Source organism: Cherax quadricarinatus, chromosome 27, assembly GCF_038502225.1.
Source record: "Cherax quadricarinatus isolate ZL_2023a chromosome 27, ASM3850222v1, whole genome shotgun sequence".
Taxonomy (NCBI): Eukaryota; Metazoa; Arthropoda; class Malacostraca; order Decapoda; family Parastacidae; genus Cherax; species Cherax quadricarinatus.
This window is the reverse complement of record NC_091318.1, coordinates 40,296,364-40,316,378: the sequence shown is the minus strand read 5'-3', so window position 1 is coordinate 40,316,378 and position 20,015 is coordinate 40,296,364. Positions and strand designations below refer to the sequence as shown.

Sequence of the window (20,015 nt, the reverse complement as noted above, 5' to 3'; positions counted from 1 at the left end):
AACAAAGTCTGGGGGAAATGTGTGTTCCAAGACCATGCAGTCAGCATGGGAGAAATTGTGGCCTGACTTAGTGGCAGCCAGGGATTTTCAAGGCTTTGAAAATAAGCCTGAGCCGGTAAAGGATATTGTGTCCCTGGAAAAGACCTCGGGCCTAGATGTGACTGAACATGATGTGGAGGAGTTGGTGGAGGAGCATAGAACTGAACTCACCACAGAAGCAGCAGCAACAGATTGCAGCAGAGGAGCTGTCATAATCAGAGGAGGTATGAGATGAGGTGCCCATTGCACATGTCAAGGAATTGTGTGCTAAATGGCGTGAAGTGCAGGATTTTGCTGAAAAATACCGGGCACACAAAATAGTGGCCATCCATTTCTGTAACATGTACAAAATGTCTCACTTAAGACAAGGGTCAAAATAGAACCTGAAACAACCACACTGGACAGGTTTTTAGTGAGACAAAGAACAGTAAGCCAGAGCAAGGTATTAGTGGTGAAAAGAGACAAAGAGGAGAAACAATACCAGAAGCACAGTTTCCTGACATCAAGAGAAGGTGACTCTCCTTCCAAGCATTAACATCCCCTCCCTCTCCTCCTCCTGCTTTCACTATGAGTTAAGAGGTAATTAAATTTTCATTTAGTACAGTATTTCAGTTAAAGCTCCTTTTCGTATTCATTTTTACAGTTTTATGTAGCGGTTAATACATTTATAATAAATTATTATATTGTCATTTGGGGTCTGGAACAGATTAATTCTATTTACATTATTCTTTAATTAAAGGAAAACTTTCTTTGGTTACCGTCCATTTTGGTTGCTGAATCAACATCTGGAACGAATTAAGTTCGACATCCGAGGTTCCACTGTATAAATATATTTATAGATAGATATACATGTACATAATTGACCCAATAACACATGTTTGAACTGCGCTGGTCCATTTATACGTGAATTTTTTTTCGATAAATTTATTGGAAATTATTTTCGAGATTTGCGGCCGAAAATAGCATGAAAAGTTAGATATTTAATCAATGCATAATATATGTAGATACTGATCTATTTTAATATATGCTACCATAAATTATATACATATCTATTGAAAAAGTTGAAATTTATCAAAAATACACACACAAACATTTACAGATCATATATATTCCATTCACAGTAAACAAAGATAAAGGTGCAATAATGTAACAAAATATAAAAAAATATTATAATCATTACTAAGCGATAAACCCACAAGGGTCAATAATATAATAATAAATAATAATAAAATATATAATAAAAATATACAATAATAATAATAATAAAATAATAATAATAATAATAATAATAGTAATAATAATAATAATAATAATAATAATAATAATAATAATAAATAATTTTTAAAACATCGTACATTTTCTATTAGCAGTCGAGAGAAATGTAAACATATGTAAATCATAACTAAATACAAATTTCTTTTTTACATTATTTTTTTAATTTTTGATGTCTAGTTTCAGTAACACATATAACATCTGCAGTGTTTTGTATCATATAAAACAATACTGATGTAGGTAGTAACAGACACACGACTCATCTTATAAACAGATGACGTAAACTTACGACATCGATAAATACAGAGCAGTTCTGTAAATGTATTTTCTCTTAATTATGATTTTCATAATATTTTCTTTTCTCTAGAATACTTTATTGTAAGACTAAGGTATATAATAAATATAAAATACAAAATATGTGCTAATTGACTGTTTATGTTACCGGTGAGGATTCGGGACAACAATATAGCCATTAGTATTTAAGTTTTTGAGGAGTCAAAAATTATAAGCGGATTTTCAACTGCGCTGGGAATCAGTGCCACTAACCCCTGTGTTGTTCATGGATCAACTGTGTGTGTGTGTGTGTGTGTGTGTGTGTGTGTGTGTGTGTGTACTCACCTATTTGTGGTTGCAGGGGTCGAGCCATAGCTCATGGCCTCGTCTCTTCGCTGATTGCTACTAGGTCCTCTCTCTCCCTGCCCCATGACCTTTATCATACCTCGCCTTAAAATTATGCATGGTTTCCGCCTCCACTACGTCACTTTCTAGGCTATTCCACGGCCTCACTACTGTATGACTGAAGAAATACTTCCTAACATCCCTTTGATTCATCTGAGTCTTCAACTTCCAATTGTGACCTCTTGTGTCTGTGTCCCATCTCTGGAACATCCCATCTTTGTCCACCTTGTCTACTCCGCGCAGTATTTTATATGTCGTTATCATGTCTCCCCTGACCCTCCTGGCCTCCAGTGTCGTCAGGGCGATTTCCTTCAACATTTCTTCGTAGGACAATCCCCTTAGCTCTTGGACTAGTCTTGTTGCAAACCTTTGCACTTTCTCTAATTTCTTGACTTGCTTGACTAGGTGTGGATTTCAAACTGGTTCTGCATACTCCAGTATGGGCCTGATGTAAATGGTATACAGAGTCTTGAACGAATCCTTACTGAGGTATCGGAACGCTATCCGTAGGTTTGCCAGGCGCCCGTATGCTGCAGCAGTTATCTGATTGATGTGCGACTCAGGAGATATGCTCGGTGTTATACTCACCCCCAGATCTTTTTCCTTGAGTGAGGTTTGTAGTCTTTGGCCATCTAAACTACATTGTGTCTGCGGTCTTCTTTGCCCTTCCCCAATCTTCATGACTTTGCATTTGGCAGGGTTAAACTCAAGAAGCCAGTTGCTGGACCAGGATTGTAGCCTGTCCAGGTCTCTTTGTAGTCCTGTCTGATCCTCATCCGATTTGATTCTTCTCATTAACTTAACATCATCTGCAAACAAGGACACTTCTGAGTCTATCCCTTCCGTTATGTCATTCACATATACCAAGAACAGCACAGGTCCTAGGACTGACCCCTGTGGAACCCCGCTTGTCACAGGCGCCCACTCTGACACCTCGTCATGTACCATGACTCGTTGTTGCCTCCCTTTCAGGTATTCTCTAATCCATTGCAGTGCCTTTCCTGTTATGTGTGCCTGATCCTCTAGCTTTTGCAGTAACCTCTTGTGAGGAACTGTGTCGAAGGCCTTCTTTCAGTCCAAAAAAAATGCAGTCGATCCACTCCTCCCTTTGTCTTACTTCTGTCACATTGTCATAAAACTCTAGTAGGTTTGTGACACAGGATTTTCCTTCCCTGAAACCGTGCTGGTTGTCAATTATACACTTGTTTCTTTCCAGGTGCTCCACCACTCTCCTCCTGATGATCTTCTCCATGACTTTGCATACTATACACGTTAGTGATACAGGTCTGTAGTTTAGTGCCTCATGTCTGTCTCCCTTTTTAAAAATTGGGACGACATTTGCCATCTTCCATACCTCAGGGAGTTGCCCAGTTTCAATTGATGTGTTGAAGATCATTGTTAATGGCACACGCAATATCTCTGCTCCCTCTTTAAGGACCCACGGTGAGATGTTGTTTGGTCCCACCGCCTTTGAGGTGTCAAGTTCGCACAGCAGTTTCTTCACCTCCTCCTTGGTTATATATACCTCATCCAGCACTTGCTGGTTTACCCCCCTGTTCTGATTTCCTTGAGTCCTACTGGTTTCCACTGTAAATACTTCTTTAAATCTCGTTTTGACCTCCTGACATACCTCTCGGTCATTTCTTGTGAAGTCCCCATCACCCTTCCTCAGTCTGATTACCTGGTCCTTGACTGTTGTTTTCTTCCTGATGTGGCTATACAACAGCTTCGGGTCAGACTTGATTTTCGATGCTATGTCATTTTCATATTGTCGCTGAGCCTCCCTTATCTGGCTCTTCGGCTAATCTCTTTATTTTCCTGAGTTCTCTGTCTTCTGTACCTTTTCCATTCTCTAGTACACCTAGTTTTTGCCTCCCTACACCTTTGGGTGAACCAAGGACTCGTTCTGTTCTTCCCATTATTTCTGTTTCCCTTGGGAACAAACCTCTCCTCTGCCTCCTTGCATTTTGTTGCCACATAGTCCATCATTTCTTGTACTGGTTTTCCTGTCAGTTCCCTCTCCCACTGAATGTCTTGCAGGAAGTTCCTCATGCCTGAGTAGTTCCCCCTTTTGTAGTTTGGTTTTTCCCACCCTATTCCTGCTACTCTCTCCACTTGGAGCTCAACTATGTAGTCGAAGCACAGAACCACATGATCACTAGCTCCCAGGGGCCTTTCATACATGATATCCTCGATGTCCGAACTACTCAAGGTGAATACAAGGTCCAGTCTTGCTGGTTCATCCTCTCCTCTCTCTCTGGTAGTGTCTAACATGTTGATGCATGAAGTTTTCCAGTACCACATCCATCATCTTGGCTCTCCATGTTTCGGGACCCCCATGGGGCTCCAGGTTTCCCCAGTCAATTTTCTTGTAATTGAGATCACCCATAACTAGTAACTTTGCTCCCCCCATGCGTGCTCTCCTGGCCACCTCGGCTAGTGTGTCGACCATTGCTCTGTTGCTCTCATCGTATTCTTCTCTTGGTCTCCTGCAGTTCTGTGGTGGGTTGTACATTGCTGCAATTATCACCTTATGTCACTCAGACTGGATTGTTCCTACTAAGTAGTCCCTTTCGCCCGTACCATCCATTTCTTCCATTTTCTCAAAATCCCACTGGTTTTTAATGAGCAGTGCAACTCCTCCTTCCCCTCTCCTCCCTCTGCCTTTCCTGAGGATTTGATATCCGGGTGGAAAGATTGAATCTGTTATTATTCTGGTGAGTTTTGTTTCTGTGAGTGCTATTATATCTGGGGATGTCTCCTTGATTCTTTCATGCCACTCCTCATACTTATTTGTTATTCCATCTGCATTTGTATACCACACCTTCAACTTCTTATCTAAGTCTGTGGTCTGGGAGGTATATTGGGGTTGGGGAAGTGGGAGACCTGATAAGGAATTATGGGTGGTTGCTGTGGGGGTGGAGTTTGTAATGCAGTGGGTGGGGGGCATTGGATATGGCATGGGTGTTTTGGTTTAGACTGTTTGGTTGCACTGTGGTTGACCTGGTTGGGAGGCTTCTACAGGAAGTTGTGAGGGGGGCTGTATTTGATCTTCTTCCTGGGTCTGGGATCTCCTGTCTCCTCCATCCCCTCTCTCTCCTCCTTTTGCCTTTGTACCATCTCTCTCAGTTTCTGCCTTTCTTCTTGTGTTCTGTCACGATCGAGATACACCATCCTCTATGCCGGCATGTCCCTTAATCGTGCTTTCTCCTGCAGAATCCTGTTCCGAGTCGATTCTGCCTTGAAGGTCACTTTCACTGGCCGGGTTCTTTTTTTTTTGGCAAACCCCCCTATTCTCCGAAAATTTTCCAGCTGGGTCATGTCTTCTCCTATTGCTTTTACGATGCTTTCAATTGCTTTTTTTCCCCTTGTCTTCTTGCTTCATATGTTCCCCTTCAGCTTCCTGGAGCCCATACACAAAGACTGACCTCTCCCTTTCATTTTCCCACTGCATATCCTTGTGTTTCCACTCATTCAGTTTAATTTCCTCCATTGTGTGTGTGCATATTATATATATATATATATATATATATGATATACACATACACACACACACACACACACACACGCGCGCGCGCACACACACACACACACACACACACACACACACACACACACATCGCGCCGAATAGGAAAAATTGGACCATTAGCAAGAACTCCTTTAAAATTAAATCCATTCTAAAATTTTCTCTTATATTTTTTTTTCATTTATGTTAGCGTAAAAACTAATAACATTGTACCAAAGGAACAAACAATGATATTTTGTTTTCGTTAAGTTCCTAATGATTTTTGCGAAATTATTGAATATCCAAATTTTCGCTGGCCTTATTTGGCAAGAAGAGAGTTGCTATTTAAGCCAAAATCCCAAGTTTAACTTATTCGGCACAAAACACACACACACACACACACACATATATATATATATATATATATATATATATATATATATATATATATGTCGTGCCGAATATGTAAAACTGGTCAGTTAGCAAGAACTCATTTAAAATTAAGTCATTTCTAAAATTTTCTCTTATACGTTCAAAGATAAATTTTTTTCATTAATGTTAATGTAAAAATTTATAATTTTGCACCAAAGGAATCTTAGAAAACTTACCTAACCTTATTATAACAAGAAAAATTTATTTTAGCCTAATCAAACTAAATATATTTTAGATACGTTTACAATAATTTAATACTAAACAAACACAGTGAAATATATTTTTTCCGTTAGGTTCAGAATGATTTTGGCGAAATTATTGCATACACAAATTTTCGTTTGTCCTATATGGCAAGGTGAGCGTTGCTATTTAAGCCAAGATCGCAAGTTCTGCCTATTCGGCACGACATGTATGTATATATATATATATATATATATATATATATATATATATATATATATATATATATATATATATATATATATACAAACAATCGCAGACAGGTGATCTTAACTATGCTAGACAAGCCACCCCCTCTGTGGTTTGTCTTGCATATATATATATATATATATATATATATATATATATATATATATATATATATATATATATATATATATATATATGCAATAAGATCACAGTAAACAGGTGATTTCAGAATATGCAAAACAACCACTCTGAAAGAATAGAGAAATTCCAAGCGCTTTCGTGACTACTCACATTATCAAGGAACTATGAAAGTAAAGCATCCAAGGAAGCTATGTAAGGGTTCTGGCCAGCACCTCACTATCAGATCCCACAACGGTTAAACACCTGACGCGCGCCGACCCAACTTGGATAGGTCCTTTGCACAACTCACCCACAAACTATTCTACCCAAGAAAATTTAAAAATTATTTGTCCAGTGTATTATTAAATTCTACCCAAATTCTATTAATTTTAAATGGATCTAATTTATATAAACCAAAGGAAATATTCATATTATTGTCAAAACTGCTTTTTATGAAACAAGATTCAATTATATTCCTGTCGACCATGGACTTGCTTGATACTACTTTCTCAACTTTTTGAAAATCAATTGGATGGTTAAAATCTCTTACATGAATAAATAGAGCATTGGAATCTTGTCCAGTTCTAATGCTATATTTATGTTGTTTTAATCTTAGTTCCAGATTTTTACCAGTTTGACCGTAATAAACTTTATCGCAAATTTTACAAGGAATCTTATAGACACATCCATCAGCATTTTGGGGGGAATTCTTTATCAAAAGTTTTTTTACTGTATCAAGATTTTTGAATACAACTTTAATATTAAAAGTCTTAAGAAGAGAAGGCATACCAACCAAGTTTTCATGTTAAGGGAGAACCAACATATTTTTAGTTGAATAAGGCTGGTTGTCCCTTTTTGGATTGTAAAAAGTATTTCTAGCAACTTTAAAAGATTTATCAATTACATTTCTTGGGTATTTTAAATCATTACCTATTTCATAAATTTTTGGATATTTCCTCATCTATGAACTCAGGACTACAAATTCGTAAAGCTCTCAGAAACATTGATGAGAAAACAGACAGTTTGAAAATACCCAAGAAATGTAATTGATAAATCTTTTAAAGTTGCTAGAAATACTTTTTACAATCCAAAAAGGGACAACCAGCCTTATTCAACTAAAAATATGTTGGTTCTCCCTTACCATGAAAACTTAATATTAAAGTTGTATTCAAAAATCTTGATACAGTAAAAAAAAACTTTTGATAAAGAATTCCCCCCAAAATGCTGATGGATGTGTCTATAAGATTCCTTGTAAAATTTGCGATAAAGTTTATTACGGTCAAACTGGTAAAAATCTGGAACTAAGATTAAAACAACATAAATATAGCATTAGAACTGGACAAGATTCCAATGCTCTATTTATTCATGTAAGAGATTTTAACCATCCAATTGATTTTCAAAAAGTTGAGAAAGTAGTATCAAGCAAGTCCATGGTCGACAGGAATATAATTGAATCTTGTTTCATAAAAAACAGTTTTGACAATAATATGAATATTTCCTTTGGTTTATATAAATTAGATCCATTTATAATTAATAGAATTTGGGAAGAATTTAATAATACACTGGACAAATAATTTTTAAATTTTCTTGGGTAGAATAGTTTGTTGGGGTGAGTTGTGCAAAGGACCTATCCAAGTTGGGTCGGCGCGCGTCAGGTGTTTAACCGTTGTGGGATCTGATAGTGAGGTGCTGGCCAGACCCCTTATATAGCTTCCTTGGATGCTTTACTTTCATAGTTCCTTGATAATGTGAGTAGTCACGAAAGCGCTTGGAATTTCTCTATTCTTTCAGAGTGATTGTTTTGCATATATATATATATATATATATATATATATATATATATATATATATATATATATATATATATATATATATATATATATATATATATATATATATATATATTACTGTAACCATGGATAAGTGGTATTTAATCAATAACAACACTGTGACTAGCCGAGGACTCGAACTCATGTCGTTTCGCCCGCCTCGTGGTGAGCGAAAATCACATGATGCTCTAACCCATAGGACCACAAAATCCTACGAGAATCACGCACCCAGCAGAGCTAGGTGTTTTACCGTGATCCAAGGACATACTGTGGTGCGGGTGCCTCAGAGTTAATTTCATTGTGCTCCCCGTTTGGTGTACTAGCCTCCAAGAGCAGTATATATATATTATTGTAACCACGGACGAGTGGTATTTAATTAATAACAATATTGTAACTAGCCGAGGACTCAAACCCATGTCATGAGGAGGGCCAAAACGACTTGGGTTCGAGTCCTCGGCTAGTCGCAGTGTTAATGAATAAATACCACTCGTCCGTGGTTACAATAATATATATACTGCTCATGGAGGCTAGTACACCAAACGGGGAGTAGAATGAAATTATCTCTAAGGAGCCCACACCACCTTACGTCCTCAGATCACGGTAAAATACCTAGCTCTCCTGGGTGCGTGATTCTTGTAGGATTTGGTGGTTCTCTGGGTTTGAGCATCATGTGATTTTCGCTCACCATGAGGCAGGCCATAATGATATGCGTTCGAATCCTTGGCTAGTCAGAGTGATATATATATATATATATATATATATATATATATATATATATATATATATATATATATATATATATAGCAACTCACATCTTGCCATATAGGACAAGTGAAAATTTGTGTATGCAATAATCTCGCCAAAATCATTCTGAACCTAACGAAAAAAATATATTTGATTGTGTTTGTTTAGTACTAAATTATATATGCAATAAGATTACGGTAAACAGGTGATTTCAGAATATGCAAAACAACCACTGTGAAAGAAATTCCAAGCGCTTTCGTGACTACTCACCTTATCAAGGAACAATGATAATGTGAGGAGTCACGAAAGCGCTTGGAATTTCTCTATTCTTTCACAGTGGTTGTTTTGCATATTCTGAAATCACCTGTTTACTGTGATCTTATTACATATATATATATATATATATATATATATATATACATATATATATATATATATATATATATATATATATATATTCCATAACAACACTTTGACTACCTAAAGATTCGAACACGTGTTGTTTTAGCCAGCCTCACGGTGAGCGAAAATTCACTACGTGCTGACCCACGGGAGCATACAGTCCTATAAGAATCATGCACCCTGCAGAGCTAGGTGTTGTACCGTGATCCGAGGACATACGATGGTGTGGGTGCTTCAGAGCTAATTTCATCTTCCTCCCCGTTTGGTGTACTAGCCTCCACGAACAGTATATATAGTACTGTAACCATGAGCAAATCGTATTTAATCAATAACAACACTATGACTAGCCGAGGATTCGAACACGTGTTGTTTTACCCTGCCTCATGGTTAGCGATAATTCACAATGGTCTAACCCACTGAATCATGCACCCAGCAGAGCTAGGTGTTGTACCGTGATCCGAGGACATAAGATAGTGTGGGTGCTTCAGAGCAGATTTCATCCTCCTCCCCGTTTGGTGTACCAGCCTCCACGAGCAGTATATATAATATTGTAACCATGAACAAATAACTATGAGCAAATAACCATGAGCAAATAACCATGAGCAAATCAATAACAACACAGCTACTAGCCGGGGATTTGTAGACAGTAAGCCTACATGACTAGTTCTTAAAGTTTCCACCAGAGGGCAGATCTCTAGGTACACATACCCAGACCTGCCTCAATCTCACTTGCCACCAACTCAACCTAGAGTCAACAGCTTCCACTCCTCTCTCCGTCGCGGGCATGGCTCTCTGGGTCGCCCCAGGGCACTTAAACGCACTGCCCATGTTCCACGAACCCAAATAAAGAAAGAAGCCTCCGATGCCCTATCTTTGATCCCCGCCGGGATTCACACACAAATCCTGCTCAAATAAATGGTGACTTAGCGGTGGTCTCAGCAGTTGTGCCACCCGGAGAGAGGAAGGAAGAAGCAGGAACATGTCTCCTCTTCATCGCCCCACGCAAAAAGCATCCCTCTCTATACGCATTATCCTGTAGTTGTGTCTGCAAGTTTCATTATCAGACAGGATCAGCAGGATCCAGGCCGAAATTTCCCGAATTTCTTCAAGAAATCTTCGTGGCGTCACCTTGGTCTACACAGCGTCCCAGGCAGACGTAGGTGTTTTACCGCGATCCGAGGACTGAAGTGTGCAATGCAGGCTTCATCAGTCGAATACAAAGGGGATTAAAACACTGGAGAAAGAAATAGTGAAAATAAAGTTTTGAGGTGAACAGTTCCTCAGCTTTGATACAATTAGTCAGTTCCTTAGTTCCTCTGGCTAAGACACTTACCATCTTCTTTCAAGCTGAGGGACTGATCATCTTAAAACTACCTCTTCTCGTTTTTTTTATGTCTCCAGTATTGTAATCACCTCTATATTCAACTGATGAGGTCTGCTGCGCAGGCGAAGTGTTTCATCAGTAAATATATCACTACGTATACCGACACTGAAAATTAGAACCATCAAAAGCACAAAGGAATGTATGGACAGGTGCACTCTAATACATATATGATTGAAACAGTCGCAGACGGGCGATCTTAACTATGCAGGACAAGCCACCGTGGCCGGTGACACCTACCCTACTCTGAGACCTCTCTCTCCCTGCTTTGGTTGCTCCCTTGCAATATTGCACAGCTCCTGATGACGCACTGGGAAGTGTGAAAGATTTCCCTACCTTCCCCCCCCACCCCCGTGGCTTGTCCTGCAAGTATATGATTGAATCATATCTCTCTTATTAATAAACCCTAATACATATAAACATTCTTCAAAAACGCCGGGAGGAATTTGCTATTCGTATGAAGAAAAAGTAAGCCGGGGGAAGGGGATGTAAATACATTCGTGAGAATGTTATCCATTTACTCTCAGATTGCTATGCTAAAGATACAGTTAGAATGATCAAATTGTTATTGAAACTCAGCAGTCATGTATGTCAACGCCCTGGTAGGAAGAACTCTTAATAGTTTCGAACACTGAGCATTTTAGTTTCGTTCTTTAGTCTGTAGTTCAGTAACTCACTTTTGCACAATTAAAGCTATTGACGTTTAATGTATTTTATTTTCATTGGCCCACCACTTCTAAAATTCAGGGCTGACAGCTTTTGGTTGCCTTTCTATTCTTAGTCAGAATTTCATGTTTTTGGCAGGTGTCGTGGATCAGACTTCGAGATCATCATCTTATCACCGTGGGTCGTCAGACCTACAGCAACGACGACCGCTTCTCTGTCACCTACAACAGACACCACAACGTGAGTACCTGAATCACTCATAAGACACTTCGACATGAGTACCATCGTTAATCATAGCAATCACCTCAATATGAGTACCCTCGTCATTGATAATCTCCTCAACATGGGTACCGTCCTTATTCATAAATATACAAAGAGAGTACGTTCGTTATTCGTTAAGGGACAACATCTGTGCCTTCGTCATTCATGAGAGGCATCTCAACGTGGTAACCACCGATATAACTAAGGCTTAAGTGTAATTACCTTGTCATCTTTTACACGCTACATAAAACTCAGGGTAGATGAATGTGTGAATAAAGAAATATTTGAAAAAATGTGTGGAAGGATTATGAGATAAGAGGGTAAGAGAGAGGGATCACAGCTGTAATTTTTACAAGATAAAGGTGTAAGGAAGCTTTCAAACCCAGAGTCTGAATGCAAATGGAATAACATTTTTGAAAGACTTTCTGATTTTATATATATATATATATATATATATATATATATATATATATATATATATATATATATATATATATATATATATATATATATATATATAAATGCCATTACCATGGCAAGACGTGTGGCGGGCTAGCTGCGGGATTTTCAATTGTAACTCCCGATCAAAGACACTTACCAGGTCAAGACTGAACAGGGCTCAGTGTGAATGCTCTGGGAAGATTCCAATGCAGCGAGAAGACATTCCAGTGCATCGTTTCAACGTAAATAGTGGAAGTGTTGCTCAGTTTGTGAAGGTTGATGAGTGGTGATAGTAGGGAAGATGGCCATTGAGGGTGGGGGAGAATAGGGCCAACACTGTGTGTGAGTGCCGGCCAAGATTATCGTATATACAAACCTTGAAAAGCTCTCATAAAAACACCTACCTCCAGAACCATGCGCCATTCTTCCAGTTAACTTAGAAATGATTAAGTGTCGATACATGGAATAATTAGAGACATATGTTATGGAAAAACAATGTGACCAGTCAGTGCCGCCTCCCCCATGCCGCAGGGGAGGGAGAAGAGGCGCGGTGTGTAGGTGGTGAGAGAACACACTGGGGCTCAGCAGTGCACATACCCACATATTTCATGATGTACATGGGAAACAAATAATGTTGTGTGTATTTTAAGACAGTCTGAACAATATACAGTGTGCAAGTCCATGTGTATTGTACTCCCCTTACCCCTCTCCCTGGGCTACCCCCGACCCAACAACGTGCGCCTCCCCCACCCATCCCTAAATGGCATTCCTACTGTGGAGGGCAGTTTTCTCCTCCCAGCCCCTCACCAGCCCCTAAAACCCCACCAGGCCACCACAGTCAAGTTCACTACCTTTCACATACCATACCAACCCAGCATGCCTAACGGGCTCTGAAACCAGACCTGCTTCCCCCAGCAACTACAAGTTGTCACACTGGGATGGCCCAACAATGCTTCAGAGTGTGTCAGGGAAGGATAGAGCCCGCCTCCTGGCAGTGAGAGCTCCTCATGCAGGGGACTTTCTGTTGGCTCTTCCCTACTCCAGCCTTGGCACACGCCTCGACCCACAGACCATCCGCATTGGTGTTGCCCTTCGACTTGCCGCCCCTATTCTCGCCAAACACAGGTGTATTTGTGGCAGTGAAGCAGCAGACCGATTGGGGTACCATGATCTTGTGAGCCGTAAATCCGAAGGAAAGATTGGAAGACAGGAGGTTAATAACATTATCAAGAGGAGCCTCACAACAGCCGGATGCCCAGCAGTAAGGGAGCCACCCCAACTATGCAGATCTGATGGCAACCAGAAGCGTCCACATGGTATCACACTTCAAGCCTGGACAGACGGCAAGCAGGTGGTGTGGGACTACACATGTGCATCTACCTTGGCTAATACCTATCTCCAGTACACCAGGGAGGAAGGACGGGCAGCTGCCAGCTTCAGGGAGTCCCAAAAGTCTAGAAAATACAGAGAACTTGTCCATTATTACATGCTTGCTCCCGTAGACTCGGGGACCCTTGGCTTATGGGAAAAGAGTTCTTCTAAGGTCCTTAAGGAGCTAGGCAAAAGTTACATCACGGTAACTCGGGATCCCAGGGCAGTTACTTTTCCATTCCAGTGACTCAACACTGCTGTTCAGAGGGGTAATGCCTGCTGTATTTTGGGCACTCGCCCCATATCTGAGGAGCTGAATGAGATTTTCGCATTATAATCAGTGACAAACATGTAACAATATGTACTAGACATGTATCTTTCACACCTCATGTACTGTATTACACACACACAAACACACACACACACACATATATATATATATATATATATATATATATATATATATATATATATATATATATATATATATATATATAATATGGTACAAAAGGTTCAAGAGATACATTGTTGATATAAAGATGGCATATACAGTGCATAAGATGTGAGAGATACATGTCTAGTATATATTGTTACATGTTTGTCACTGATTATAATGCGAAAATCTCATCCAGCTCCTCAGAGCTGGGGCACGTGCCCAAAATACAGCAGGCATTACCCCTCTGAACAGCAGCGCTGAGTCGCTGGAACAGAAAACTAACTGCCCTGAGACCCCTAGTTACCCCGATGAGTCTTTTGCCTAGCTCCTTAAGGAACTTAGATGCACTCTTTCCCCATGAGCCAAGAGTCTCTGAGCCTATGGGAATATATAATGATGGGCAAGTTCTCCATATTTTCTAGACTTCTAGGACTCCCTGAAGCTGGCGGCTGCCCCTCCTTCCTCTCTAGTGTACTGGAGATAGGTATCAGCCAAGGTAGATGCACATGTGTAGTCCCACACCACCTGCTTGCCGTCTGTCCAGGCTTGAAGTATGATATCATGTGGACGCTTCTGGCTGCCATCAGATCTGCATAGTTGGGGTGGCTCCCTTACTGCTGGGCACCCGGCTGTTGTGAGGCTTCTCTTGATAATGTTATTAACCTCATGTCTTGTAATCTTTTCTTCGGATTTACGGCACACAAAACCATGGTACCCGAATCGGTCTGCTGCGTCACTGCCACAAATACACCTGTGTTCGGCGAGAATAGGGGCGGCAAGTCGAAGGGCAACACCAATGCGGATGGTCTGTGGGTCGAGGCGTGTGCCAAGACTGGAGTTAGGAACAGCCAACAGAAAGTCCCCTGCATGAGGAGCTCTCACTGCCAGGCGGCGGGCTCTATCCTTCCCTGACACACTGTGAAGCATTGTTGAGGCTATTTTCTCCACTATCGGGTTATCCCAGTGCGACTGTTTGTAGTTGTTGGGGGGAGGAGGTCTGGTTTCAGAATTCGTTAGATTATCCCAGATCATGGCTCCGTCAATGAAAGTTATATATATATATATATATATATATATATATATATATATATATATATATATATATATATATATATATATATATATATATACATCGTACCGAATAGGTAAAATTTGCGATGTTTGCTTAAATAGCAACGCTCTTCTTGTGGAATAAGGAAAGTGAAAATTTGTCTATGCAATAATTTCGCAAAAATAATTATAAACCTAACGAGAAAAATATATTTCATTGCGTTTGTTTATTATTAAATTATTGCAAACTTATCTAAAATATATAAAGTTGGATTAGTCTAAATTCAATTGCGCTTGTTTTAATAAGGTTAGGTAAGTTTTCTGTGGTTCTTTTGGAACAAAATTATTAATTTTAAAATTAACAGAAATGTATAAAAATAAGTTTAAATGTGTAAGATAATATTTCACAAATTACTTCAATAAGTTCATGCTAATTGACCAGTTTTACCTATTCGACACGACATTCATACAAAAATACACACACACACACATATATATATAATATATATTTCTTTCTTTCAACACACCGGCCGTATCCCACCGAGGCGGGGTGGCCCAAAAGAAAAAACCAAAGTTTCTCCTTTCAAATTTAGTAATATATACAGGAGAAGGGGTTACTAGCCCCTTGCTCCCGGCATTTTAGTCGCCTCTTACAACACGCATGGCTTACGGAGGAAGAATTCTGTTCCACTTCCCCATGGAGATAAGAGGAAATAAACAAGAACAAGAACTAGAAAGAAAATCGAAGAAAACCCAGAGGGGTATGTATATATACGCTTGTACATGTATGTGTAGTGTGACCTGAGTGTAAGTAGAAGTAGCAAGACGTACCTGAAATTTTGCATGTTCATGAGACAGAAAAAAAGGACACCAGCAATCCTACCATCATGTAAAACAATTACAGGCTTTCGTTTTACACTCACTTAGAAGGATGGTAGTACCTCCCTGGGCGGTTGCTGTCTACCAAGTTACTACCTAGGACAAATATATATATACGTATATATATATATATATATATATATATATATATATATATATATATATATATATATATATATATATATATATATATATATATACATACATGTATATATATATATATATATATATATATATATATATATATATATATATATATATATATAATATATATATATATATATATATACATACATGTATATATATATATATATATATATATATATATATATATATATATATATATATATATATATATATATATATATATATATATATATACCTGAACACGGAGTTCTGTAAATAGGGACAAGAGTAATGATATTGCTAACAAATCTGATAAAAGTAACAAAATATATTCGCAATGAAATTATCTTCAGGACTCGTGTAGGAATTAATATGATATAGTAAGAAGCAGATCAAAGGCAATTTTTTATAATTGCTTGACACTAATCAAGAAATTTAAAGAAATTATGGAGAGGATATTTGTAAATAGTGGATTCACACGTGAGGGTAAGATATATATTGAGGGAGTTGTGGTATAATGACATCTATGAAGAAGAGATATTCGGGGAAGTATGAACGGTAGCAAAGTTGGATGCTCTATATTCAAACTTTTTTGATAAATTAGACATATGTGCAGCACTTGACAATATTTATTATGGAAACGATTCACCACACAGTGGCATCATCAGTCCAATACAAAGAAGAATGTTTAAATTCAGGAGTTTAATGTAATCAGTCACCTTATCTCTCTGCAGTACTTCGCGCATAGGCTGTATTCTTATCAAGATTGATGGATTGATTACATCAACACCTGGCTGAGGGACTAATTACTTAAAACTCGTAATTTTCACTATTCATCAAAATCGCCAAAATAAGCAAAGTAATGCTATTACTTCAATAAGTTCATGCTAATTGACCAGTTTTACCTATTCGACACGACATTCATACAAAAATACACACATATATATATATAGATAACAGGGATATATATAGATAACAGGGATATCTTGCTACTCCTACTTACACTTTGGTCACACTTCACAGACACGCACATGCATATATATATATACATACATCTAGGTTTTTCTCCTTTTTCTAAATAGCTCTTGTTCTTTTTTATTTCTTCTATTGTCCATGGGGAAGTGGAAAAGAATCTTTCCTCCGTAAGCCATGCGTGTCGTATGAGGCGACTAAAATGCCGGGAGCAATGGGCTAGTAACCCCTTCTCCTGTATACATTTACTAAAAAAGAGAAGAAGAAAAACTTTATAAAACTGGGATGCTTAAATGTGCGTGGATGTAGTGCGGATGACAAGAAACAGATGATTGCTGATGTTATGAATGAAAAGAAGTTGGATGTCCTGGCTCTAAGCGAAACAAAGCTGAAGGGGGTAGGAGAGTTTCAGTGGGGGGAAATAAATGGGATTAAATCTGGAGTATCTGAGAGAGTTAGAGCAAAGGAAGGGGTAGCAGTAATGTTAAATGATCAGTTATGGAAGGAGAAAAGAGAATATGAATGTGTAAATTCAAGAATTATGTGGATTAAAGTAAAGGTTGGATGCGAGAAGTGGGTCATAATAAGCGTGTATGCACCTGGAGAAGAGAGGAATGCAGAGGAGAGAGAGAGATTTTGGGAGATGTTAAGTGAATGTATAGGAGCCTTTGAACCAAGTGAGAGAGTAATTGTGGTAGGGGACCTGAATGCTAAAGTAGGAGAAACTTTTAGAGAGGGTGTGGTAGGTAAGTTTGGGGTGCCAGGTGTAAATGATAATGGGAGCCCTTTGATTGAACTTTGTATAGAAAGGGGTTTAGTTATAGGTAATACATATTTTAAGAAAAAGAGGATAAATAAGTATACACGATATGATGTAGGGCGAAATGATAGTAGTTTGTTGGATTATGTACTGGTAGATAAAAGACTGTTGAGTAGACTTCAGGATGTACATGTTTATAGAGGGGCCACAGATATATCAGATCACTTTCTAGTTGTAGCTACACTGAGAGTAAAAGGTAGATGGGATACAAGGAGAATAGAAGCATCAGGGAAGAGAGAGGTGAAGGTTTATAAACTAAAAGAGGAGGCAGTTAAGGTAAAATATAAACAGCTATTGGAGGATAGATGGGCTAATGAGAGCATAGGCAATGGGGTCGAAGAGGTATGGGGTAGGTTTAAAAATGTAGTGTTAGAGTGTTCAGCAGAAGTTTGTGGTTACAGGAAAGTGGGTGCGGGAGGGAAGAGGAGTGATTGGTGGAATGATGATGTAAAGAGAGTAGTAAGGGAGAAAAAGTTAGCATATGAGAAGTTTTTACAAAGTAGAAGTGATGCAAGGAGGGAAGAGTATATGGAGAAAAAGAGAGAGGTTAAGAGAGTGGTGAAGCAATGTAAAAAGAGAGCAAATGAGAGAGTGGGTGAGATGTTATCAACAAATTTTGTTGAAAATAAGAAAAAGTTTTGGAGTGAGATAAACAAGTTAAGAAAGCCTAGAGAACAAATGGATTTGTCAGTTAAAAATAGGAGAGGAGAGTTATTAAATGGAGAGTTAGAGGTATTGGGAAGATGGAGGGAATATTTTGAGGAATTGTTAAATGTTGATGAAGATAGGGAAGCTGTGATTTCGTGTATAGGGCAAGGAGGAATAACATCTTGTAGGAGTGAGGAAGAGCCAGTTGTGAGTGTGGGGGAAGTTCGTGAGGCAGTAGGTAAAATGAAAGGGGGTAAGGCAGCCGGGATTGATGGGATAAAGATAGAAATGTTAAAAGCAGGTGGGGATATAGTTTTGGAGTGGTTGGTGCAATTATTTAATAAATGTATGGAAGAGGGTAAGGTACCTAGGGATTGGCAGAGAGCATGCATAGTTCCTTTGTATAAAGGCAAAGGGAATAAAAGAGAGTGCAAAAATTATAGGGGGATAAGTCTGTTGAGTGTACCTGGTAAAGTGTATGGTAGAGTTATAATTGAAAGAATTAAGAGTAAGACGGAGAATAGGATAGCAGATGAACAAGGAGGCTTTAGGAAAGGTAGGGGGTGTGTGGACCAGGTGTTTACAGTAAAACATATAAGTGAACAGTATTTAGATAAGGCTAGAGAGGTTTTTGTGGCATTTATGGATTTGGAAAAGGCGTATGACAGGGTGGATAGGGGGGCAATGTGGCAGATGTTGCAAGTGTATGGTGTAGGAGGTAGGTTACTGAAAGCAGTGAAGAGTTTTTACGAGGATAGTGAGGCTCAAGTTAGAGTATGTAGGAAAGAGGGAAATTTTTTCCCAGTAAAAGTAGGCCTTAGACAAGGATGTGTGATGTCACCGTGGTTGTTTAATATATTTATAGATGGGGTTGTAAGAGAAGTAAATGCGAGGGTCTTGGCAAGAGGCGTGGAGTTAAAAGATAAAGAATCACACACAAAGTGGGAGTTGTCACAGCTGCTCTTTGCTGATGACACTGTGCTCTTGGGAGATTCTGAAGAGAAGCTGCAGAGATTGGTGGATGAATTTGGTAGGGTGTGCAAAAGAAGAAAATTAAAGGTGAATACAGGAAAGAGTAAGGTTATGAGGATAACAAAAAGATTAGGTGATGAAAGATTGAATATCAGATTGGAGGGAGAGAGTATGGAGGAGGTGAACGTATTCAGATATTTGGGAGTGGACGTGTCAGCGGATGGGTCTATGAAAGATGAGGTGAATCATAGAATTGATGAGGGAAAAAGAGTGAGTGGTGCACTTAGGAGTCTGTGGAGACAAAGAACTTTGTCCTTGGAGGCAAAGAGGGGAATGTATGAGAGTATAGTTTTACCAACGCTCTTATATGGGTGTGAAGCGTGGGTGATGAATGTTGCAGCGAGGAGAAGGCTGGAGGCAGTGGAGATGTCATGTCTGAGGGCAATGTGTGGTGTGAATATAATGCAGAGAATTCGTAGTTTGGAAGTTAGGAGGAGGTGCGGGATTACCAAAACTGTTGTCCAGAGGGCTGAGGAAGGGT

General features: G+C 38.9%; 1 protein-coding gene across 1 annotated transcript in view; it reads left to right on the top strand.

Moving 5' to 3' along the window:
• The window catches only part of LOC128691064 (zwei Ig domain protein zig-8-like), a 424,774-nt gene that overhangs the window by 248,134 nt on the left and 156,625 nt on the right, over positions 1 to 20,015 (top strand). The window contains exon 2 of the mRNA XM_070089263.1: positions 11,637 to 11,738. Within this exon, the coding sequence (XP_069945364.1) occupies positions 11,637 to 11,738 (102 nt within the window). The remainder of the gene's footprint in view (positions 1 to 11,636; positions 11,739 to 20,015) is intronic.